This window comes from Castor canadensis, chromosome X (assembly GCF_047511655.1).
Source record: "Castor canadensis chromosome X, mCasCan1.hap1v2, whole genome shotgun sequence".
Classification (NCBI taxonomy): Eukaryota; Metazoa; Chordata; class Mammalia; order Rodentia; family Castoridae; genus Castor; species Castor canadensis.
The window spans coordinates 135,853,403-135,879,486 of record NC_133405.1 but is presented as its reverse complement, the minus strand read 5'-3'; the positions used below and the strand labels follow the sequence as shown (position 1 = coordinate 135,879,486).

Genomic DNA, 26,084 nt, shown 5'->3' with positions numbered 1-26,084 from the left:
AATCAAGAGTGAGATAATTTGTCACTGAACCTGAGAGTTGGACAGCCTAGGCTGGGTTCCAGTCTCAATTTGGACATGAACAGATTGTAACAACAATAATGGAATGATTTGTGTATATTCTTGTACAATACTTTAGAGGTTGCAACATGTTTTCATAATTACCTGAAGTTTTTTCTCCTGGTTGTCCTACTGTGTAAGATCCCTACCTCAGACCCCCACGTCCGAGAACAAAGACTTATTGGCCTCCAACTTTTGATCCTCCTGCCTCAGCCCCTCAGCCGTCTCTTACATCACCATTGTTTTGGCTGATCAGACCTAGACTAAGGAAAATTAAGTAACATTCTCCAAATTATGTAGAGGCAAGTCTTCAGTACCAGATCCTCCTCTTCTTTTTGAAACCTTCCATGATGCAGGTCCCTCCCCACCACCTGGTGATCTGATTATTCTTTCCTCTATGCCACCAGGGCACCCTGTTTGCATCTGGTATTGTGCTTGCATCATGGAATTTCTATCAGTCAGGGTTAGGAGACAGAAACCATATAGTAATTGGAACAAGGAATACTTAAATCAGGATTTGACAAGTTGGCCAAATCCTGCCAATACCCACTTGCTTTTTGTCTTTTTTCTCTGTAAAAGCCAGGTCGAGCAGTTAATACAGAGACCGTAGGGCTTGAAAAGCAAACAACAACAACAACAACAACAACAAAACAAAACAAAACCACTTGCTTTAAGGCTCTTGATGAAGAAACATATCCTCTCAACATAAAGAATTATTCTCCAGGCGTTTGTTATTGACTTGATATTAACTAGTAGCAATACAAATAAAGAGAATTCTAAAGGAATAGCATACAGAAGGGCAGCATAGAACCTGAAGAAGAAACCTGGAACTACCTTCTCCTGCCCCTCCAAAGCTAAGATGCACATCTCATGGCTTATGTATAACTGTGGTTTTATGGATCCTGGAAAGATTCCCAAAGGGCCACAGGCTAGCTGGTAAGTAGGAAGCTGTTCCCCCAGCTTGCCAGTGAAGCTCACTAGGAAGCTGGCTGGGGTGTCTGTGGGACTTGCTGGAAAGCCACCTGTGGGGTTGTTGCTAAAACTTTCTGGGAAGCTGCCCACTGGAGCAGGGGAACTAGCTAGGAACCCACCCTTGGGGTTTGCTAGTGCCACACTATAACCATGTCCAACAGGGGAGTACAGAAGGTTGGGATCAGGAAGGGATGTCCTATCTTCCTATTGTGTCCCTCCAGTGCCCTCTGCTGACAGCACTGACCAGGTACCATGGGTGCAGAAGAAAAGTTCTCAGGTTCATAGTGTGGACAATGAAGGCCATCAGAGGGCTAGAGGACATAGTTCCAGATTTCTTCCTTCCTCAGGTTCTCTGTCTCAGCCTGGAGGTAGACCCTCTGCTATTCCCGGGAGGCAGTGACTTTATGACAGTGTTGGGATAGGTTGTTTGCAAATCTTTTTTCACAACTATGACAATAGTTGAACTCCACTGTGTGGAGTTCAAACAGTGTTTCCTGGATGTTGCTCTTCATGAGCTTGGGCAGATGTGGTCTGTGTTTGTCTGGAATACAGTGCTATCCCAATGACCTGGGTTTTGCCAAGTTCTGAAGTCTTTTGACCTTCTCCCCATCTGGAGAGGAAGCATACAGTGCTGGGCTTTGTTCTGCTGCCCTCTGCCCCCCAAGACTGTGAGCCTCTGCCACAGAATGCACATACCTCCCTGGTTCCTTCTCCAACTGGCCTGGATGCTGAGGCTGCCCCCTCCCTGGGTAAAATTCCACCCCCTACGCAGTTGTCACCATCACTCAGTTCCATTTTATTTACTAATGTCTGTTTCCACAGCCTCCGAGCCTTGTGCTTGTCTTTGGAGGCTGAGGTCCCATGGATGCCTCCTTCTGTGTCTTAGGGCCAACTGTGATCCAGCCTTCATTTTAAGGAGGAATGAAAGGATTGTTAGATTTCTCTTTTCATGTGTGTGGAGAGGATGCTGAGGATTGAACTCTTGGCTTTGTGCATGTTAAGCACATGGTTATACCATTCAGCTACTCCCAACCCCTACATTTTTATGTTCTTATGCTATGGGCTAAATACCTGTTCTAAAGCACTTGAGGTAGGTTTTTGGTTTATTTTATTCATTTTGGGGGTTATTTTAAAAAATCATTTTCTTTTCTTGGATGTTTCTTTGGTAACTCATTAGGAAAGGAATTTATTTTCCTTTCATTATTAAGATTTTATTGGTTGGGCTGGAGGTGTAGCTTAGTGGTAGAGTACTTGCCTAGCATCCATGGGGCTCTGGGTTCTATCCCCAGCACCTCCAATATAAATAAGTAAATAAAGTGACTCTGAAAAGATTTTAATGTTTTGAAGATCAATATACAGATATTTCAATATGTACACAACTCTTAATTACTTTCTGAAAACCTAAACAGCTGTGTAGTTGTGATTCTTTTCTAGTTGTTCTAATGACTTTCCATCATAAGATCTAGAGACACGTTTGCCTATCAGGTACCATCTGTTCAGATGTTGATAAGTTGTCAGAAGTCTGAGTAATTCACAATTTATTATCATAAAAACTACAAACTCATTTTTTGCCTTTCCTTTTTACTTCTCCTTCTCTCTTGTCTCCTCCACCCCCTCATATCAAACCCATGGCCTCAGGCATGCTCAGCTAGCCTCAGTGCCAACCTGAAACTCAAATTTTCTGTCATTCAAAGCAGGTCAAGAGAATAATTAGAAATCTGGACCAAAGATCAAAGATGTTGGGGTGCACACATTTCTGACGGGGAGAGCCAGGATCAAGGAGCGGATTCTTTAAGAAACTTTTTTGTTTAAAAAAAATACACATGAGAATAGAAACAACTTAAACTGTTCAAGATATTTTAAATGTGCAACTGTGACTCCAAATTGTCATTCCAAATACTTTGTCTTGTAGGATATAAAAAAAATCACACATCCTCATCTATGTAATGTTAGCCTGGGAAATGTTAGCCCAGGACAGTCAAAACCTTCTGAAATTCAATATCCTGCTCATTTCTGGTTGCACCAAAAATTAATAAGATGATTTTACCTCTTAAAAAAAAGCACTTACACTTAAAACAATAGAATGAGGTGGGATTTTTTCCTTTAAAAAAATGTTTCTAGAGCTCCTAACACTTGCATTTATAACAGTTGATAAGAATGTTCCTGTGGCTTATACAAAGAGGGAGCCAGGAATCGCTGATAAGACAGGGCATGTGATTACTTAGATTTTTCTCCTGCTTCATCATGGGCTGGACTCTCCTTGATTATAGTTTCTACTTTTTTGTTTGGTTGGTTTTATTTGTGGTTCTGGGGTTGGAACCCAGGGTCTCTCCCATGCTAGGCAAGGGCTGTACCACTGAGCTATACATCCAGCCCAGTTTTCACATTTTATGCAGGTAGATCTTCATTTTCTTGGTCAGCCATTTTAGCCCCTTTGCCCTTTTTGCCCCTTTCCTTGTTGTTTGGACTTTTCTGTCTGAAGATTTATCCTTTGCTGCTGCCTTCTGACTTCATTTCCACTTGTGTGGGAGCAGGGTTAACTGACAACCTTGCCAGGCTCCTGGGCTCTCCCTTTGCCATCCCTTGGGTGGAGCTGGGCTTCCTCTTGCATATCTTGACAGTGATAGATGGCCATGGACCCAGATCCTTCATGAATCCAGGCTGCCTGGCCATTGCCTCTCCTCCTGCCACCCTAGCTCCTGGGACCTGCTGTAGGGGGCCAGGAGTTCTTCTGTTTTAAGTCTGGACACACTTGGGTGGTGGCTTTCCATTTCCTATAGGCTTCCGTCTTATCAGAGCACTGTCTCACTGAAGAAGAAACTGTGGAGCAGTAGTACTCAGGGTATTTCACAACCTGTGCTTGCCGGAGTGAGTCAGGCTTCTTTTCTGAAGGAACTGAGCTCAGTAGAATGACTAAGAGACTTCAGCAGACTGAGGTGACTTCATGATTGTCCTGTCTAACCAAATGCATTGCCTGGTCATGCATCTAGGTTATTCTTTGGAAAGTGAAGCATTGTTGAGATGGTCACAACTGGTAAATCGAGGGTGTGATTCATAGACTTTGAAGTATGATATCAGACTTAGAGATACTAAGTTCTTCCTCCTTTCATTTTCATCTCTGGTCATTGTGATTTCCTAATTTCCTTAAGCTCGAAATCTCACATCACTATAGAAGGTATTGCTAGGTGTCATGTCTCCATGTCCCTCTACCACCTCAAGAGTCCTTGCTCACCTTAGGTGTTTCTGTTCTGGATTGATTCAGACCCTTATTTCCATTTTGTCAGGTGTATTGCAGAGTCTTAGGAGTAGGTGCCTATCAGGGTTGGCACCTTGCCATTTTGTTCTTTGTCCTTTGTTTTTGTTTTGTTTTATTTATTTATTTATTTATTTTTTGAGACACGATCTCTATGTGTATCCCAGGCTGGACTTGAACTCACTGTGTAACTCAGACTGGCCTGGGACTCTTGATCCTCCTGCCCAGCTTCCCAGCTGGGATTACAGGCATACATCACCAAGCCTGGCTTTTGTGATTTTGTTCTTATTGTTAAAATTAATTTTGAGTGTAACTACAAGATTAATCATCCAGTTGCTTTTATAGTAAATTCACTCTTCATTTTGCCTGCTGTCATCCACCCTGCTGCCTGCAGGGTATTGTCCATATTCTGACTCCAGGTCAAGTTCCCAGTCTTTTCTCTTTCTACTCTTATCTTCACATACTCCTGCATGAACTTTACACCCCGCCTGCTGACTCATTTCTTAGACATTTGCCTGCTCCTTTCTTCATTTCAAGACCTTTTTGGAATGTCCTCCCAAGTTCACACTCTTTCTTTGACATTGCTGTTCATGATGCTTTCTGTTTCTCACTTCACTGGGCGTGATTCTCTCTGAGGTGCATCTGATTAGCTTCGGCAGTCAGCATTCTTTTGCCTTTATCGCCTGTATCATATATTCTGTGAAGTTTGAAAAACTTTGTTCCAGGAAAGACTTTCATTAACTGTTCACTTTCTTCCCTCCTGTTTCCAGAGAAAACATTTTTGTAAGAACAGTGAGGCATTCTGCACATTGTTGGACATTAACTCACAGTTGGGACCATAGGAGTGAGTTTTCCATCCAGAATACCAGTTAATACCTAAGAAGAAAATATTTGGCTGCATTTGGGAACTTGGTGCTTTAGGTCTCTGAGCACCCACAGCAAGCACACAGACCAGCCTTGTGATTGTGGCTGTGGGATGACTTACCTCCTGGCTATTGCAGAAGGAATTTTGAAATTACAGCATGTGAGAACAAGGACTTTTCCTAACTACTGCAGGATAGGACTCTCCTATGCACAGGCTACAGACATTAGACAATATTGCCACTGATAGTTACAGTGCCACTTGCTGTTTTTGCCTTGCAAACACAGGACTATAATAAAAGCAAAATTAAAAAAAAATTTTTTTGAGACAAGGTTTTTCTATTTCCTGGGCAAGGCTGCCCAGGAATAGCCTCCTGAGTTCTGGGATTATAGGAATGTGCCACCATACTCAGCTCATTTTGTAATCTTGTAATGCATGATGCTAGCACTCGTGGTCATTGGTCTTTGAAAACCAGTGGCAACTTTAGGTTTGTTCTTCTCAAGTTCAAGCTTAATTAATTCAACTGAACTTGAGAAGTTAGATGGGTTAAGAGTATAAAATGGAAGTTTTCAAAGCTTTTTCTTTTCTGACTACATTCCCTGTGAACACAATGAATATCCTGGGGAGACATTATCTTGGCAAGGAAACCAATGGAAAAAGATACTGCTTTATTTCCCAAACCCAAACACATCTTTGCTGGGCAGCGTAGGTGGGGTGTGGATCAGGGAGGCAGATGAATGTTGTAGAATGCTGTCTTTGTTTGTAGAGGAGGGCCTTTAGGAGTCTGAGAACTAACACGTTGGTGTCACCCTTCTTCATGAAGGTGGAATATTTTTAACATGGTAGCGTTTTGCCAGAGTCTTGCAGGACTTGTTAGATAGTGTTTGTGGGAATGAGATGGAAAAACCACCTGTTGTAACTGAGTAAGACATAGGTAATATGTCACTCTGAGAAAGTGTTCCTCAAAAACTGTCCCAAGCTGGGCATGGTGGTACACAGCTGTATTCCCAGCTCCAGGAGTTGGAGGCAGGAGATTGAGAGTTTCAGGCCAGTCTGGGATACAAAGTGAGACCTTGTCTCAAAGCACAAACAAACAAATGCTGTTCCAAGACTTTGCAAGTCATCTGTCATTGTGGTTTTGCCTAAAGATTTTCTAGAAATTCTTAGATTCAAAGGTATCAAGGAGAAGGACACAACTTTGACATTTAGGACGTATCATTCTTATACTGGGTCAAAACAGTGTTCTTATTTGTAGTTATTGAGGAATGCATAACTTTTAAAAATACACATAGTATAAAATTGACTATCTTAACTATACTAAAGTGTAGATTCAGGGCCAGGTGTGCTGGTGCGTACCTATGATCTTGAGAGGCAGAGGTAGGAGGATCCTAATCTATGGCCAGCTCCAGCAAAAACATGAGGCCTTATCTGAAGAACAAATTAAAAGCAAAAGAACTGGAAGTGGTACTCAAGTGGTGCATGAGACCTTGGGTTCAACCCAGTACTGCCAAAAGCCAAAAAAAGTGTAGGTTCCATGGCATTAAATACATTCACATTTTTGTATAACCATCATCACTGTCCATTTTCAGAACTTTCCATCCTCTCAAACTGAAATTCTGTCTCCATTAAAACCAACTCCCCATTCCTCCTCTTCCTGCTCCTAGAAACTACCATTTTACTTTCTCTCTCTGTGATTTTGACCACTCTAGGTAGCTCCCACAAATGGTGTTATATGGTCCTTTTGTGTCTGGCTTATTTCACTTACCATGATGTTAAAGTTCATCCATGTTGTTGCATGTAACAGAATATCCTTTTTTTCTTTCTTTTTTATGCTGAGAATTGAACTCAGGGCCTCACACATACTAGGCAGGCAGTCTACCACTGACCTACAGCCCCAGCTCTACTTCTTTTTTTCTTGTTGGTTTTGGTGCTACTGGGGTTTAAACTCAGGGCCTCATGTTTGCTAGACACTCTACCACTTGAGCCATTCCACCAGCCCTCTCTACTTCTTTTTAAAGGCAGAATAATATTCCATTGTATACGTGTGTGTGTGTGTGTGTGTGTGTGTGTGTGTGTGTGTGTGTGTGTGTCCCACCATGATCCTGAACCTTTACCAGGTAGGTTGGCCTGGTATCAAGATGCCACTGGCTGACTTTAGTGAGTGACCCCAGCTAGGACGTTGGGGGGCCTTCCTTTTATCTACTCTGTTTGCTTTGGGTTGTGTTAAGCTTCTGTTATTCTCACTTATATCTCCTGGCTTTCCGGTAGCCCCTTTTCTACCAGTATCAGGAGTCTGTTCTTGGTGCTCGTCTATCCTCTATGATTTGTGTTCTATCTAGGCAGCCTTTCTCAGTGCCCCAACCCCACTTCTAGGCTTTAAGTACTTTGTGTTGGTCACCTGATATATAGCTCACCTTTGACTGGACCCCATCCTTGGACAGTCAGTTACCCACTGGCTCTTCCCTCTGGATAGTCCCTGGGGCTCCCACATAAGACATGTCAAAACCTATTCTCTACCAGGTGTCACCTACATTTTGGCTGTATGTGGTTGAGTGTGCAGTCTTGAGCGGGTAGAAATTACAATCTGGCCAGGTGTGCATGCTGGAGGTAGAGGTAGGAGGATGAAGTCTGTGGCTGCCCTGGATGAAAGTGCTAGACCTTGTCTAAAAAGCAAAAGGACTGGGGGTGTGGCTCAAGTGATAGAGCAGCAGGAAGCCCTGAGTTCAACCCCCAGTACCGCCAAAAGAAAAATCACTGTCTGTTATGACATTGGGATAAAATTGACTTTGAAGCCAGTCCTAGAAATGGATTGCTTCCTATATTTGCCAGGAGTGGTCTTTTAACTTTTGTGTATGGTATTATCTTGCAGCAAATAACTGCCTTTTTTGTTTACTTTTGCTGTTCTGGGGATTGAACCTAAAGCCTTGTGCTTGCTAGGTAAGTGCTCTACTACTTGACCCGAGCTCCAGTTCTTTTGTTTGTATTTTGTTTTTGAGATAGGGTCTTGCTAGCTTTGCCTGGGCTGGCCTCAATTTCCAGATCCTCCTGCCTCTGCCTCTGAAGTAGCTGGGATTACAGATATGCACCACCAAACCTAGTTAATAATTGCCTTTTAAACTAATCTTAAGAGTTCAGTTGTCCTGGGATCTAGGTGGAAAGTTTAGGAAAATATGCAGCTTCAGAACCCAGGAGTCATCATAAGTTGCTTTGTGAGCACTTTGTACCAACTTTTGAAGTTATCCACAAATTAGCTGTGGAGTACAGTGCATAAGCAGTGGACTTTCAGACTGTACTCTGAGGGCTTGGAACTAGTCATTTGTTTTCCACTGGGTTCCTTTGCCATTTGTAAAGCTTTTGGAGTAAATAAAACAGGAGTTGGCATTCTTTTTTTTGAAAAAAGCCATGTAGTAAATATTTTTGGTTTTTGCCATGTTTTTTTTGGGCATTGGTTAGTTTGCCAATCATTTGTGCAGAAAATAGGTATATCAACTGGAGTTAATTGTGTGTGGATCCCCACTATTCTGGTTAGTTGCTACTGAGTGATATTATGGCTGTATAGGAAAAAGTGGTTAAGGATTAAAAGATCAGAGTTAAACTTACAAAATGGATGACATTCAAGATTTTTTCTTTCTTTCTTTGCTATTATTATTATTATTTTGGTGCAAGTCCGGGGCCTTGAACATGGTAGGGAAGCCCTCTACCTCTAAGTGATAGCCTGAGCCCAAGATTTAAGCTTTTCAGGAATGTTTTAAGACATTTAGAGCGGACTACATTTAATGGTGAGTAGTAAATATCTTAATATACACAGCATGGTATAATAATCTAACTAGTGCAATAATAAAAGTAATATAAGAGCCAGATGTGGTGGCTCATATCTGTAATCTAGCACTTGGGAGGCTGAGGCAGGAGGATCAAGAGTTTGAGGTCAGCCTCGACTTCATAGTAAGACCCTGTCTTAAAAAAAAGAAGAGAAAGTTGTTAGAGGTTGCCAGGGGCTGGGAGGATTGCAAAGTGACTGCTAATGAGCATAAGTGTTCTGCAGTTGATGGTAGTGATGGTCCTACAACTCTGTGAATATACTAGAAGCTACACAATTGTATGCTTCATATGAGTAACTGTATGGTGCTTGAATTGTAGCTCAATGAAATTGTTGCAGAAACTAACAAGTGCAGGATGGATGTATGAGAAATAATTAGTAAATAATAAAAATGGTCCAAGTTATCGTTTGGATAAAAGAAAGCCAGAAGATGAGCAGTATTTGTGGATTCCATATTTTCAGTTGTGTGTTTTTGAGCCTTCCCATTTCCACCTTGGTGAACAGCAGCTCTTGTCCTTATGGCAAAAGAAGCCATGCATTATTGGGTCCCTGGACCCTTCAACTTTCCTGGGTCCTTTCACTTCTGGGTAATCCTAAAGTCAGCCCTAAGGACCCAAAAACTGCTTCCAGTTGCCTTCTGGGGACTTGCTTTGACTCAAGGGTTACTTGCTCACTTAGGAGGCTCATGGAACCCACTTCTCTGTTACAGATCGAAGAAGGAAGTAAAGCCGCAGCTGTCCACAAGTTACTGGCTGGAGATGAGATCGTGGGCATCAATGACGTTGGTCTCTCGGGTTTTAGACAGGAAGCAATTTGTCTGGTGAAAGGGTCCCATAAGACCCTCAAGCTGGTGGTCAAAAGGTAAGATGTGAGTCTCTTTCATGTTCACCAACACAAACAGAAGTAAAGAGAACATCAAACTGTGAGTCCTGGCTGGTTTGCTTGGATCACTGCAGAGGTCTCTATTTGGACCAGGTCCTGTGTGTGTGTGGCACTGAGAAATACCAGTCATTCCTTGATAACCTCCAGGGATTGGTTCTAGGATCCTCTTCGAATACCAAAATATCTGTACAGTTGAGTCCCTTCTATAAAATGGTGTCATATTTGCATATAACCTGGGCACATTCTCTTGTATGCTTTAAATCTTGTCTGCATTTATAATACCTAGCACAATGTGAATGCTCTGTCAATAGCTATTATACTGAATTGTTTAGGGAAGGATGCCAAGAAAAAGTTGAAACATGCTCAGCACAGATGCAATTTATTTTTCCAAATATTTTCAGTCAGGTTGTTTCTGGATGCAGAACCCGTGGACATGGGTGAACCCAATATCATACAATTAAAGAGTTCGTTATTTTATTTCTACTGATTTTAAAGTTTTTCATTTATTAAGTGAATTTGAATACTTTCATCATTTCTTTGACAGTATATAGAGTTTCCTCTTTATGGAGAGAAAAACTGATGTACTCTTACTTAGGAGATACATTGTTCATTACAAGGTGGCAAGCTGCTGTGTTTCTGGGGTTTAGGCTGGAAAGAGGGCAACTGCCTCATAGATGGAAACATCACCTACCAGTTGTTCATAATACTATGTTGAGATGTGAGGGGAACATGCTACCAATTCCTATAAATTAGATTGTTGGGGTGTTGATGGGGTTTTGATGGTCTAAGAAAATGAAATTGGGGACATGTGGCTTTTATGTGTAGGAATGAAAACAATACTCCTGAGTACTCAGAGTATTTGTGGTTTGTTTTTAGATAGAAATAATTTTTTTGTATTTGGCTAATTAAAATAAAGTGTCTGTATGTTCTTTGTGACAGAATTAATGAATTCTTTCAAAGGTTGGACCCCATGTAAAAACAAACTAAAACAAAAAGGGCTGGGGGCATGACTCATGTGGTAGAGCACCTGCCTAGCAAGCCTGAGGCCCCAAGTTCAAGCCACAGTACTGACAAAAAAATTCTTATAGTCAAAACATGTATTTTTCTCTTTTTGCTTCCATCCCCAAGGAACCATTTAATGTGCCTTCTGTCCCTATGGATTACTTAGCATTTAGTAGCATTTTATGTAGAGCTTCATGCAATGGAGTGGGCCTTCTTACAAAGTGCACCTAGGCTGGGGGTGTTGCTCAGTGGTAGAATGTGTGGTTAGCATCCTTTAGGCCCTGGGTTCCATTCCCCAGCAACAAGGTTGGGGTGTGGTGGGGAGGTGGTGAGCATTTAGTTTATAAACAAAAAAGCCTGAGCTACAAGCACATAAATATCATATACTGCCCTACTTAAAAGCATGACCAAATGATATACTAGATTGTTCCAACCCTTGACTTGTTGTAGGTGCCCACCTCATGTGCCTTAGAAGTAGTGGGGAGGGGTGAAGAGGAAGGGCTACACATCCCTGTAAAGCACATGAACTCCCTCCCTCAGGTACAAACTCCCTGCCCTGGATGACAGCTGCTCCATGTCCTTTGTTTCTCATGTTCCTTTTATCTTAGTATGTGTAGTGACCAGGGGACCAAGCTGCCGGGATAGGATTGCTGTGGGCCAGTTTCACAAAGTGGTAGAATCTTGTTTCATGGGGCACAGGCAATGCTATCTTATTGTCATTGAGAAGCTGGTACTAGGATCACAATGCCCCTGGAGACATGGCATCTCTCTCTCCAGTGAAGATTCTTTCCCAGACAGATGAGAGCAAGCGCTTCCTGTCTCCCAGACAGGAGTGGCTAGAAACAATGAACTTGTAGCAATCATCCCCTGTAAGAGCACATATGTTCTCCTTCACGATGCCCAGATGGCATCCAGGGCCCACAAGACTTAGGACAGGGTCTGGTGGGAGACTGTAGGAACCAAATCAACTGTGGGGGTAGGAGGACAGGCTGAGAAGCCAGAATTTTTCTTTGCTCTTTGTTTCCTCAGTGGTTTGCTGTCTCATCTTTGCTTAGCCAAGGAGGTAACCCTTTGCAGGAAGTTCCAGGTAGATGTGCAACCTATGACTATGTATGCACTTTTCTGTCTGAGCAGTTGTCATCTACTGTTTCCCTAGGTGTCCAGTTCTGCCCCGAAGATCCTGATAGATAGGGCTGGAATGGATCCAGGGTCTGCGGCTTTCATACAGGGCCACAGGCTATTTTGTTTGATGGCTACATTGGTTTTTCTACTCATTGGCCTAAGCAGATGTGCTTGGAGAAAAGGCTGAGGTCACAAACAGGGTGGCACCTTGGCATTTTCTTAACTAATTTAGCTTAGTAGATAAACCCCTTACACTTGGAAGAACCCAGAAGGGATCACAGCAACTAGCTGGGCTGGGCTTGTCCTACTCCCTCAATACCTAGAGTCATGGCTGTCCCTGTCTGATGCCCTAACATATGCATTAACTACTCTGAGGAGACAATCACCTGTTTTCTCAATTCAGAGGTAAATTGCTGCAGGTTCAGCTTTTAAAAAGTACTTGTGATTTTTAAATGCCCTAGGGAAAGTTTCTTTTCGATATCACACCATAAATTATTGTCTAAAGCTTGTAATTACCCTTTCGATTTTTATTTCAAAATTTTATTATTTTAGTTTTCTTTACAACAAATTACACCTGCCACCTCAATCTTAATCCACCCTGTAGTTCCTTGTGATCCTATCCTGAATTGTTTAGGGAAGTTTGGTTAGGGATAAATCATGGTTATAGTTGATTTTATGTTACTTCCTATTTGCTGGCGACCTTAAACCCTTTTGTAAATCTAATTACATCCACTAAGCCTGCATTCAGCAGCAGATTAGCACCACAAGGTAGGGTTTTTTTTTTCCAGGAGGCTGCATGTGTTCTGTGGACACACTTTTGAAGAAAAGAGGCTTTCATGAAGTGACAGCAGTCTTGCTTGTTAAGAGCAAGTTGCTTGCAACATGTATACCTTCTCAGGTGTTACAGAGTTGCATTGACTCCAGCTGCAGATGGGCCTGTGTAGTGCTCCATGGAGCTGGCCTTTAGCAGGTGGCCCTTCAGCCCCAACACTGATTAGCACAGATGTTCCCAAGAGCCACTGCATTCCGTGGTATGCAGGAGTAAGGGGCTGGCCAAGACAACAGCAGGTCTGTCCATCCCAGGAGCTCTTTGAGGGGCAGTAACTGCGCATGGCCATGCGTGTTCACACTGGACATTCACTTGGAGCACCGGTGTGCTTCTTGGAGAGATGCTGGAGGTGTCAGGTGAAACCTGGGCCATGGACAGTTGCTGGTATTGTTTGTTCTTGGTTGAAGGCAGTATTTCTACTCTGAGCATTTGGAGGCTTATGGCTATTTGCTACTGTGTTTATTTTCCTGTTAAAACAGAGAAAACACTGAGGCTTACACCCTCACTTACTTGGGCTGCTTTCCAATATTGTTCTTATTCAGTAAACTTGGGAAGAAAGAAATTTACATAGATCAGAATTGGTTTGTTTTGGGAAAAGTTACTTTCTTTCAGGTATGGACTTAGTGTATAGCTTAAGAAATTTAATCAGATGAATGTGTAATTGCATGAGATGTTTCATATTCTAGGTCAAGTAAAGAATGGAAAGAGTTGCGATTTTGTTTTTCAGTTCTTTTATTATAATAAAGGAATGAGACCTTTTGAAACATATGAATACTGATAACAGACATGCAAATGATGTATGTAAAATTTAGTTTGAAAACATCATGGCTTCTAATACATTAGGACACACAGAGAATGTGTCGCTTATTTTTGTGTTTAGTTGAGGTTTCCAGAGCAACTGTGGATATGTTTGTTTTTTTGAGTCTCACTTTCTAGCACACAGCCTGGCCTAGAACTTGTGATCCTCCTTCTTCAGTCTCTCAAGTGCTGAGATTGTAGGCATGTACCACCATGCCTGACTCAATGTGTGTGGTGAATTCCTGCATAATTATGCTCACACTGTACAGATCATGTTCATTTTGAGGTTTGAGGAATTGAGAAATGAGTCATAGCACTCACGATGAAGTTATATTATTTTTGTGGAGCTGCGGATGAACCCATGGCCTCATACATGCTAGTCAAGCATTCTACCATTGATCTACAACCCCAGCTTAATCTTCCTTCCTTCCTTCTTTGCCTCCCTCCCTCCCTTACTCCTTCCTTCCTTCCTTCTTTGCCTCCCTCCCTCACTCCTTTCTTCCTTCCTTCCTTCTTTCTTTCCTTCCTCCCTCCCTCCCTCCTTTCCTCCCTCCTTCCCTTACATTTCCATTTCATTTATGCAAAGAAAGCGTTCTGTACAGAACAGCTTTGTCCTAGGCCTCCCTCCTGCCCAGACACTCCTTCCCCTCAAGTTCAGGACTTTTCCCATGTCTCTGCCAGCAAGGGTACTTTTAGAACCAAACCCTCTTAAGAACAATTTAGAATAGGTGCCTGCTAACTCCTGTTAGTGGCTATGAGAGTCTAAAGACTCTTTAATTGAATGGCATGGTATTATTAAGAAAGTGCTTAGGAGATTTGCTGAAGGATAAAAACAACAGCATTGCTGTGGTAGTGAAATGAGCTTATTAAACAACTCAGGTCATTCCAGTATGCCTGCTTGTGTTCAGGTGGGGCAGCTGGTGTTACTGATGGGATGGGGGATGGCAGATGGCGTCCACCGTGGAGGCTGGCTCTGCTGCTTTTAGTCTCTTGGAGTGGGTGTTTTCTTGCATTTCATAATAAGTGAAGTAGGCTGTGGCAAGATGGCTCATGCCTGTAATTTCAGTCCCAGCTACCTGAGATTGGAAGGATTATTGTTCTAGGCCAGTCCCAACAAAAAGTCAGACCCCTTCTCAACCAATAAGTTGGGTGTTGTGGCCCCAGCTACTGGGAGGCCTTAGGTAGGAGGATCATGATCCAGGCAGATCCAGGCAAAACCATGGGACCATGTCTAAAAAAATCCCCAAAACAAAAAGGACTGGAGATGAGGCTCAAGTGACAGAGCACTTGCTAAGGCCCTGAGTTCAAACCTCAGTACCTCCAAAAAAAAAAAAAAAAACAAACCTGAAAGAAAAGAAAGGTAGTTTGCCTACAGCTGTTATTTTAAAGTACAAGGAAGATTCAGATTTGTTTTTCTTTTTTGGTGGTACTGGGTTTGAACTCAAGACCTTGACTTACCACTTGACCCATACCACCAGCCCTTTTTGTTTTAGTTATTTTTTCAGATATATTCTCACACTTGCCCAGAGCTGGTCTCAGACTGTGATCCTCCTATCTCTACCTCCCACATAACTGGGATTATAAGTGTGAACCACCATGCTCAGGTTTTTTTTTTTTTTTTGAAATAGGGTCTCACTAACTTTTCTGCCTGTCCTGGCCTCCAAATATAATCTGCCTCCCAAGTAGCTGGGATTACAGACATGTACCACCAAGCCTGGCCAGATCTTTCTTTTTTTTTTTTTTTTCATTTTTCTTTTATTATTCATATGTGCATACAAGGCTTGGGTCATTTCTCCCCCCTGCCCCCACCCCCTCCCTTACCACCCACTCCGCCCCCTCCCTCTCCCTCCCCCCCTCAATACCCAGCAGAAACTATTTTGCCCTTATTTCTAATTTTGTTGTAGAGAGAGTATAAGCAATAATAGGAAGGAACAAGGGTTTTTGCTGGTTGAGATAAGGATAGCTATACAGGGCATTGACTCACATTGATTTCCTGTGCGTGGGTGTTACCTTCTAGGTTAATTCTTTTTGATCTAACCTTTTCTCTAGTACCTGTTCCCCTTTTCCTATTGGCCTCAGTTGCTTTAAGGTATCTGCTTTAGTTTCTCTGCGTTAAGGGCAACAAATGCTAGCTAGTTTTTTAGGTGTCTTACCTATCCTCACCCCTCCCTTGTGTGCTCTCGCTTTTATCATGTGCTCAAAGTCCAATCCCCTTGTTGTATTTGCCCTTGATCTAATATTCGCATATGAGGGAGAACATATGATTTTTGGTCTTTTGGGCCAGGCTAACCTCACTCAGAATGATGTTCTTCAATTCCATCCATTTACTAGCAGAATGATAACAGTTCTTTCTTCCTCATGGCTGCATAAAATTCCATTGTGTATAGATACCACATTTTCTTGATCCATTCGTCAGTAGTGGGGCATCTTGGCTGTTTCCATAACTTGGCTATTGTGAATAGTGCCGCAATAAACATGGATGTGCAGGTGCCTCTGGAGTAACAGTCTTTTGGGTATATCCCCAAGAGTGGTATTGCTGGATCAAATGGTAGATCGATGTCCAGCTTTTTAAGTAGCCTCCACATTTTTTTCCAGAGTGGTTGTACTAGTCTACATTCCCACCAACAGTGTAAGAGGGTTCCTTTTTCCCCACATCCTCACCAACACCTGTTGTTGGTGGTGTTGCTGATGATGGCTATTCTAACAGGGGTGAGGTGGAATCTTAGCGTGGTTTTAATTTGCATTTCCTTTATTGCTAGAGATGGTGAGCATTTTTTCATGTGTTTTCTGGCCATTTGAATTTCTTCTTTTGAGAAAGTTCTGTTTAGTTCACGTGCCCATTTCTTTATTGGTTCATTAGTTTTGGGAGAATTTAGTTTTTTAAGCTCCCTGTATATTCTGGTTATCAGTCTTTTGTCTGATGTATAGTTGGCAAATATTTTCTCCCATTCTGTGGGTGTTCTCTTCAGTTTAGAGACCATTTCTTTTGATGAACAGAAGCTTTTTAGTTTTATGAGGTCCCATTTATCTATGCTATCTCTTAGTTGCTGTGCTGCTAGGGTTTCATTGAGAAAGTTCTTACCTATACTTACTAACTCCAGAGTATTTCCTACTCTTTCTTGTATCAACTTAAGAGTTTGGGGTCTGATATTAAGATCCTTGATCCATTTTGAGTTAATCTTGGTATAGGGTGATATACATGGATCTAGTTTCAGTTTTTTGCAGACTGCTAACCAGTTTTCCCAGCAGTTTTTGTTGAAGAGGCTGCTATTTCTCCATCGTATGTTTTTAGCTACTTTGTCAAAGATAAGTTGCTTATAGTTGTGTGGCTTCATATCTGGGTCCTCTATTCTGTTCCACTGTTCTTCATGTCTGTTTTGGCGCCAGTACCATGCTGTTTTTATTGCTATTGCTTTGTAATATAGTTTGAAGTCAGGCATTGTGATACCTCCTGCATTGTTCTTTTGACTGAGTATTGCCAAGGCAGTAGATTTTTCAATCTCTTTAATGAATATCATTGGAATTTTGATGGGAATTGCATTAAACATGTAGATTACTTTTGGGAGTATAGACATTTTTACTATGTTGATTCTACCAATCCAATGAGCATTGGACAGCTCTCCACTTTCTATAGTCTTCCTCAGTCTCTTTCTTCAGAAGTTTATAGTTTTCCTTGTAGAGATCATTCACATCCTTTGTTAAGTTTACACCTAGGTATTTGATTTTTTTTGAGACTATTGCAAATGGAATTGTTTTCATACATTATTTCTCAGTTTGTTCATTATTTGTGTTTAGAAATGCTAATGATTTTTCTGTGTTGATTTTATATCCTGCTACCTTGCTATAGCTATTGATGGTGTCTAGGAGCTTCTGAGTAGAGTTTTTTGGGTCTTTAAGGTATAGGATCATATCGTCTGCAAATAGGGATATTTTGACAGTTTCTTTACCTACTTGTATTCCTTTTATTCCTTCTTCTTGCCTAATTGCTCTGGCTAGGAATTCCAGTACTATGTTGAATAGGAGTGGAGATGGTGGGCATCCTTGTCTCGTTCTTGATTTTTGGGATAAGTATAATACTGGCTTCATAAAATGTGTTTGGCAGTTTTCCTTCGCTTTCTATTTTGTGGAACAGTTTAAGGAGGGTTAGTATCAGTTCTTCTTTAAAGGTCTGATAGAATTCAGCAGAGAATCCATCAGGTCCTGGACTTTTCTTTTTGGGGAGACTCTTGATTGCTGCTTCAATTTCATTTTGTGTTATAGATCTATTCAGGTGATTCATTTCCTCTTGGTTCAGTTTTGGATGATCATATGTATCTAGAAATCTGTCCATTTCTTTTAGATTTTCAAATTTATTTGAATATAGGTTCTCAAAGTAGTCTCTGATGATTTCCTGGACTTCCATGATGTTTGTTGTTATCTCCCCTTTTGCATTCCTAATTCTACTAATTGGGGTTTTTTCTCTCCTCATTTTAGTCAGGTTTGCCAGGGGTCTATCGATCTTGTTTATTTTTTCAAAGAACCAACTTTTTGTTTCATTAATTCTTTGTATGGTTTTTTGGTTTCTATTTCATTGATTTCAGCTCTTATTTTTATTATTTCTCTCCTTCTATTTGTTTTGAGATTTGCTTGTTCTTGTTTTTCTAGGAGTTTGAGATGTATCATTGGGTCATGGATTTGGGATCTTTCAATCTTTTTAATATATGCACTCATGGCTATAAACTTTCCTCTCAGGACTGCCTTAGCTGTGTCCCATAGGTTCCAGTAGGTTGTGTTTTCATTTTCATTGACTTCCAAGAACTTTTTAATTTTCTCTTTTATTTCATTGATGATCCATTCTTCATTAAGTAATGAGTTATTTAGTTTCCAGCTGTTTGCATGCTTTTTGTCTTTACTTTTGTTGTTAAGTTCTACTTTTACTGCATTGTGATCAGATAGTATGCACGGTATAATTTCTGTTTTCTTATATTTGGTGAGGCTTGCTTTGTGCCCTAGGATATGATCTATTTTGGAGAAGGTTCCATGGGCTGCTGAGAAGAATGTATATTGTGTAGAGGTTGGATGAAATGTTCTGTAGACATCTACTAGGTCCATTTGATCTATTGCATATTTTAGATCTCGGATTTCTTTATTGATTTTTTGTTTGGATGACCTATCTTGTTAAAGTCTCCCACAACCACTGTGTTGGAGTTAATATATACTTTTAGGTCTTTCAGGGTATGTTTGATGAAATTGGGTGCGTTGACATTGGGTGCATACAGATTGATGATTATTATTTCCTTTTGGTCTATTTCCCCTTTTATTAGTATGGAATGTCCTTCTTTATCTCGTTTGACCAATGTAGGTTTGAAGTCTACTTTGTCCGAGATAAGTATTGCTACTCCTGCCTGTTTTCGGGAGCCATTGGCTTGGTAAATCTTCTTCTAGCCTTTCATCCTAAGCATATGCTTATTTCTGTCGGTGAGATGAGTCTCCTGTAAGCAACAAATTGTTGGATCTTCTTTTTTAATCCATTTTGTCAAACGGTGTCTTTTGATGGGTGAATTAAGTCCATTAACATTAAGCGTTGGTACTGATAGGTATGTGGTGATTCCTGCCATTTAGTTGTCTTAGTTGTTTGAAGGTTTGATTGTGTGTACCTAGCTTGATGTTACTCTCTACTGTCTTGCTTTTTCTTTTCCTGTGGTTTGGTGCTGCCTGCCTTTTCATGGTTAAGTTGGGTGTCACTTTCTGTGTGCAGAATCCCTTGCAGAATCTTTTGTAGTGGTGGCTTTGTGGTCACATATTGTTTTAGTTTCTGCTTATCATGGAAGACTTTCATTGCTCCATCTATTTTGAATGATAGTTTTGCTGGGTAGAGTATCCTGGGGTTGAAGTTATTTTCATTCAGTGCCCGGAAGATCTCACCCCACGCTCTTCTAGCTTTTAATGTTTCTGTTGAGAAGTCTGCTTTGATTTTGATGGGTTTACCTTTGTATGTTACTTGTTTTTTCTCTCTTACAGCCTTCAATATTCTTTCCTTAGTTTCTGAACTTGTTGTTTTAATGATGATATGTCGTGGAGTAGTTCTATTTTGATCTGGTCTGTTTGGTGTCCTGGAGGCCTCTTGCATCTGTATGGGAATATCTTTCTCTAGATTTGGGAAATTTTCCGTTATTATTTTGTTGAATATATTACGCATTCCCTTCGCTTGCACCTCTTCTCCTTCTTCGATGCCCATGATTCTCAAGTTTGGTCTTTTGATGGAGTCAGTAGTTCTTGCATTTTCTTTTCACAGGTCTTGAGTTGTTTAATTAATATTTCTTCGGTTTTTCCTTTAATTACCATTTCAGCTTCAAGTTCTGAGATTCTGTCTTCTGTTTGTTCTATTCTGCTGGATTGGCCTTCCGTTTTGTTTTGCAGTTCTGTTTTGTTCTTTTTTCTGAGGTTTTGCGTATCCTAGCAGTTTTCCTCTTTAATGTTGTCTATTTTTGTCCTGAGTTCATTTATCCATTGATTCATTGTGTTCTCTCTTTCACTTTGGTGTTTATACGGTGCTTCTATGGTTTCCTTTATTTCTTCTTTTGCTTTTTCAAATTCTCTATTTTTGTTGTCTTGGAATTTCTTGAGTGTCTCCTGTACATTTTGGTTGACCCTATCCAGTATCATCTCTATAAAATTCTCATTGAGTACTTGTAGTATGTCTTCTTTTAAATTATTCTTGTGGGCTTCATTGGGTCCTTTGGCATAGTTTATCTTCATTTTGTTGGTGTCTGGATCTGAGTTTCTGTTCTCTTCATTCCCCTCTGGTTCCTGTACTAATTTTTTGCTGTGGGGAAACTGGTTTCCCTGTTTTTTCTGTCTTCCTGTCATTGTCCATGGTGTTGTTACTGTCCTTGTACTGTGTGCAATTAAGTATTTTCTAGCTTGTAATAATAACAATGGTAATATTTAGAATGGGAGGGTGAGCTGAGATGGAAAGCAAGAAGTTAAAGAAAAGGGGAAAACAAATATACAGACAAGAAGGAGAAAGCAGAACAAGGTATCAGACAAGAAAGTTTCAAAGGTATAAACAGGGAGTGTTAGTGTACTAATCGACAGTAAGCTGAACAGACATTAGAGAGACAGAGAGAGGATTGAAAATCAAAGATAAAAAAAATAAAAAATAAGTAAATGAAAGAGATATCTATATATAAAAATGAATTACAATAAAATGGAAAATAGAAAATTAAAAAAAAAAAACCAAAAAACTTCCAAGTTTATATGCAATGCAGTTTCAGTCTTAATAATTTGGGTGTCCGTCTCAATCTCCAGTCCTGGAGTTGGTGCCTCAGATGTTCTGTAGTTGTCTCATCAAAGGTGATGCATAAAGTAGAACAAAACTACACACTCACACACACACACACACACACACACACACAAAGCTCCACCAAGTGCCCCCAGTTCAAATGCAATACAGTTTCGGTAAGTTTTTCGGCTTGCAGGTGTAATTCGGTTGTTCTCTCATCAAAGGTAGGGAGAAAAAGAAAAAAAAGCGTCTGGAGGCAGTTCTGAGAATGGAATCTGCAACTGTGGCTTGCCTGCCTGCTGCTCTCAGCCTGTAGCTGGCGGCGTTATTTATGCAGATCTCTGGGGTGAACTTAGCACTCACCTGGTCCCACAGGCTTTGTTTGCTCAGAGTTCTCCTGTGGGGGAGCCTCTGCTACAGGCTTTCCCCTTTCCAAGCACTGGGAAAGGTGACACTGCCCCAGCGTTGTCAGGCCTGCGTGTTTATTTACAGTTCATGTGGGAGGTGGGTCTTCCCCTCTCTCCTGTGCAGTTTTTCTCCCACTGCCACTTTCACAAGCTTCCCTGCTCCTGCTTACTGGGCGGTGCTGCTGCTCCTGCCGTCCGCCATGTTTATCTACAGTTCACGTGGGAAGTGGGTCTTCCCTCCCATCCTGTGGAGTTTTTCTCCCTTCGCCATTCTCACAAGCGTCCCCACTCCTGGTTGCTGGGCACGCCCCGCTCCCGCCAGAGCCTCTCTGGCCCGCCCGGCTTGTTTATTTTCAGTCCCGGGAAGGATTCCCTTCCCCCAATCTTCAGCGCTCAGGGCGCCCCACCCTCTTTCCAGCATGTCTTAATTGTTCTTATTGCTTATTACTCAGTTTCTCTTTTTTTCCCCGGGTGGAGGTCAGTCTGTCCAGGGGGCTATGCTGCTCTGGCCCAGGCTTGTCTGTGGGGCTACCGCGGTACCGCGAAGCTCACCTGGTCCGGGTCTTCCCAAGCCGTATGGGCGCCGACCACTGGCGGCCCCGGGGGCCCTCCTGGTTTCTCTGTTTAATGTGAAGTGGAGATTCTCTGCGCCGGCTGGAGATGTGGAGGGGTCAAAGTTATGCCTTTTCTCAGTGATTATGCCTGCAAAGTGTGTCTCCAGCGTCTCTCCAAGATTTCACTATAGGAGGCTCGCTTTCTGCTTCCTACCTCTAGCCGCCATCTTGGAATCTCTTTGGCCAGATCTTTCTTGAGCACAACTTCCCTACTTTGAATTTGCAACTATGACATCATCATTATTATTATTTTTTTCTTTTTTGCTGTTCAGGGGAAGGAATCTAGGGCCTCACACATGGTAGGCAAGTGCTCTGTTACTGAATTGCACCCCAGTCCCTGTGGTTCATTAAATTGAAGGATAAAGAGGACCATTCTCTGGCTCAGTGCCTTTGTAAAGAAAAGGATGTCATCAGTCCTCAGTGACATGATACATGATGGAATAACTGGAAATTTTCATCAGCTGCTTAGGAGACATGGATCATCATGTACCACAGTAGTCATGCACATGTGGTGTTGTTTAATAGTTCTGTGAGTGTATAAATGATCACAAAGAGTGGGGATTAAAATGACAGGTTTCCTTTGAAGAATTGCTGTTTAGTTAGAACAGCATTTGACTGTTGCCACACTGAATTAACCAGCAAGGTTTATACTATGTGTTTGGAAGAATTCTTGGTAAATTCAATTGACTTTGCTTTTTTTTTTCTGATTTTATAGAGGAGTTACATTTTTTTTCATGGTCAAAGTTCAACATTTCTTTTCAATGTGGTGAGTCAACATTATTTTCTTGGGTTGCTTACCCTCAACATTGTATATGTTTTGTATATCCCTGTTCCTTGTTTCTTTTTCTAGGAGAAATATCTTCTTAACTCTCAGAGTAGCTTTTAACTTGGGGATGCTGAGAATAACCAAAGACTCCAAGAAGGAAATTTGAGGACAAATGAGATTTGTATAGTGGACAGAATTCAGAAAAGGGTATATGAGTTAATTAGTATCTCATTTCTTTTCCTTGACATTTGCTTACATAAAAGGTCTCTTTATATGTAACATTTATTTGTATTTATTATTAATTTTTTTGTGGTGCTATGGATGGAACCTAGAGCCTCACCCATACTAAGCACTAACACTGACTATACCTCAGTCTTATACATAGCATTTAAGCAATAGCAATCTGCAATCTCCTTTTGCTTTTTTTTTTTTTAATTTTTGACAGGCAGAGAACGGAGATTCATTACATGACCCAGGACATACCCTGGGAAGGGCAGAGTAAGCACTTTAGCACATCTTTAGCTGTCTTTACAGTACAGACATGAGCTTTAGCTTTAAATAGACAAAGAATTAGGGCAGAGGTCAAAAAGTATGCATAGCTAATGCTTTGCAGGATCCTTGGCCAGTGATAAATTAGTACAGGAGAAGGGAGCAAATAGCTAAGGTATATAAGTAAAAAATACTTGTTAAAGCCTAAAACTAGACAAATCATTATGAAGCAGAATATAAAGGGAATAAAAGTCAGAAGACATCCAATTAAATAAATTGCATAGGAAATCCTCTTTTAAAATAACTCCATGAACATAAACTACAAAAAAGATATGTTTGGAGTTATTAGAAATAGTCATTTTTGTTTCTATTTTTAAAAAAGACCTTAGCCAAAAATATGAGTTTGCCTTCTGTCAGAGGTGCCTGGAATGGCTTTTATAGCCAGTAGCCATACACAGAACACTTCTTTGAAACCTCTTGGCTTTAGTTACTTTTGAGAGATCTGGCATTAGTGACTCCATTTGAATTCTGACATCTTCCCCTGCTTTTCTAAGCAGTTTTTTTTCCAAACTCTTTGTCTCTTAACAGTTTTGTTTCTCGGAAGATTTTGCCAATTAAGTATATGGTTAATGAAAATTTCTTACCACCATTTTTCCAGATGGTCTGATCTGATCCCCAATTGGAGAGGAAGTAACAGAAAGATCAGGTGGGACTTAGTGCCAATAAGACCTTTTTGATCAAATTTAAGCAACAAAGAGGTTTACAAGGAGTGGCTCTTAGGCTTACCTGGAGTTCATTTTTATGCCTAATTCTCTCTAATTATAGATTATGTACTGGCATCTTAAAAATGCTACAGAATGTCAACAGACAACAATTACAAAGTTTTACAAGGAAAGTACAAAATGAGGCCAACAAAAGGAAATACTTAAAAGACTTAACTTGTTTGACAAATTAATACTTGTTTAAGTAATTTTTCACAGGTTTGATTGCAAACGCTGCAGAGAAAGACCCAGACTGCAAATGATAAGACTTAGAATAGCTGTGGTTAAAATTTTGTAAAAGAGTTTAGCAGTTGACAAAATAGTCTAGTTATTTACATTGCACATACCATTTTAGGGTAATAATTAGAACTGACAGCATTGCATCAGCATCATTAAGCTTTATTAGGTATACATAGACACGAGCTTGCAAAAGACTAACATCACTAAGAATTTTAATTTAGAGACACCTGCTTGGCAAAGTTTTTTCATAAGCTTTGTATTTTAGAAGGCTTCTATATTTGGGGAACATAAGGACATTACAAAGGAGCCAGCGACACTTACTATCACAGCTACACAGATGACATATGTACATATTAATTAGCTTTTTCCCTTTGGAGTAAAATTTAGAATTTTTGGCTAGGTAAGGTAATAGGTATATAACAGTGACAAATTAAATTTTTAGATCTCTTACAAGTTGGGGGGACAGCGCCAGTCATCCCAAGTAGTGTGTGTCATATATACAATAGCACTCATCTGGTTAAGACAAATAACTGTAGGTCAGATTTTAAATAGCAGGATTGCTCAAATGGCAGGTTTTCCCCCTGAATATTACTGATTACAAACAGCAGAAAAGTCAAAAGTTTCATTGACTTTTTATATGTTGAAGGTTAAGATACAATGCCTTTTAACTAAAAAGAGCATTAACTGGTCATTTTACATGTACTAAACTTACACACTTAACTCTATAAATGTTTGAACAGTATTAAAAGTTTAGACACATAGCTCTTCATATAAAATCTTTCCTTTAAGCCAGTTTCTTACAAATGTTACTAAAAGCAGAACAATATTGTTATTATAGAAATAGAGAATTAGGTTTTAGTTTTCCAACAGTACATTAAATTTTGAACTTAGAAAATTCTTTAATTTTAAAATTATAAACAACTTAATCACACACATAAACTTTTGATAAGTTTCATCTTTTATATATTTTTAAGACCTACTCATACACTGCACAGCTTTCCGATCCTTCTGGGTTTTTTTGTCCTAGCTCTCTTTTTCCAGTTTGGAACAGTTCTGTAGGACAATGCTTACTTTACAAAGTCTTTTTTCATTTAAAAGTATTTTCATGTATCTTATATTTTTTTCCTGGTTTATATTTCTTTCCTCACTTTATGTTTCTTTTCTTGCTGATTCTTTTCTGCTTCTTTTTTCTAATTTGCATTTTGAAATAATTTTTACAAAATTTTAAATTTAGATAAAATTATTTCTTTCCCCAATAAAATACAATCTGTCCTTATATTTTAATGAAGACCAAAGAGGAAAAGCAATCATAAACTCTATACAATAGCAGTTTACAAAAACACATTTGTTAATAGATCCAACTATAAAAGAGATCCGAATGCATATTGTACTTATGACAGAATGAAGATATCCTTTTTCCTAGTCCTAAAGCAGAAGATAAGTTTTGAATGCCTGCAGTTTAGTTAGATCTGGCTGAGGTAAGAACTTTAGAAAACTGGTTTTCTTAAAAGTGACAGAGAGAGAGAGAGAGAAACAGAAACAATAGCTGCTTTACATTAACTCTACAGTAAAAATTATACTAAAGATATTTACATTGTTTACTTGCACACTGCAAAAAAGATTTAAAGTAGGCAGCTATAAATGTCAATGAAATGTGCATAGATGAGCTCAAGAAAATGCAAAAAATTAATTTAGTGGCCACAAGTATATTGGTCAGTTATATCTATGAATTCCAGGAGGTTTTTTGTTTGTTTGTTTTTAAATGGTGTCTTGGCAGTGCAGCTCAGGCCAGCCTGGAACTTGCAGTCTTCCTGTCTCAGCCTCCATAGTGCTGAGATTACAGATATGCACCACCTTGCCCAGCTTTGTATCTTTATTCTTACATATAAGACTCATCAACTCTGTTGTTTATCTTTAGGGCTATTTATAATTAGTTATATTAATAGTTG

At 40.3% G+C, this 26,084-nt stretch overlaps 1 protein-coding gene across 3 annotated transcripts in view; it reads left to right on the top strand.

Moving 5' to 3' along the window:
• The window catches only part of LOC109675136 (protein Shroom2), a 136,057-nt gene that overhangs the window by 54,833 nt on the left and 55,140 nt on the right, over positions 1-26,084 (top strand). For all 3 annotated transcript variants that reach the window (XM_020151929.2, XM_074063421.1, XM_074063420.1), the window contains exon 2: positions 9,671-9,822. In XM_020151929.2, the coding sequence (XP_020007518.2) occupies positions 9,671-9,822 (152 nt within the window). The remainder of the gene's footprint in view (positions 1-9,670; positions 9,823-26,084) is intronic.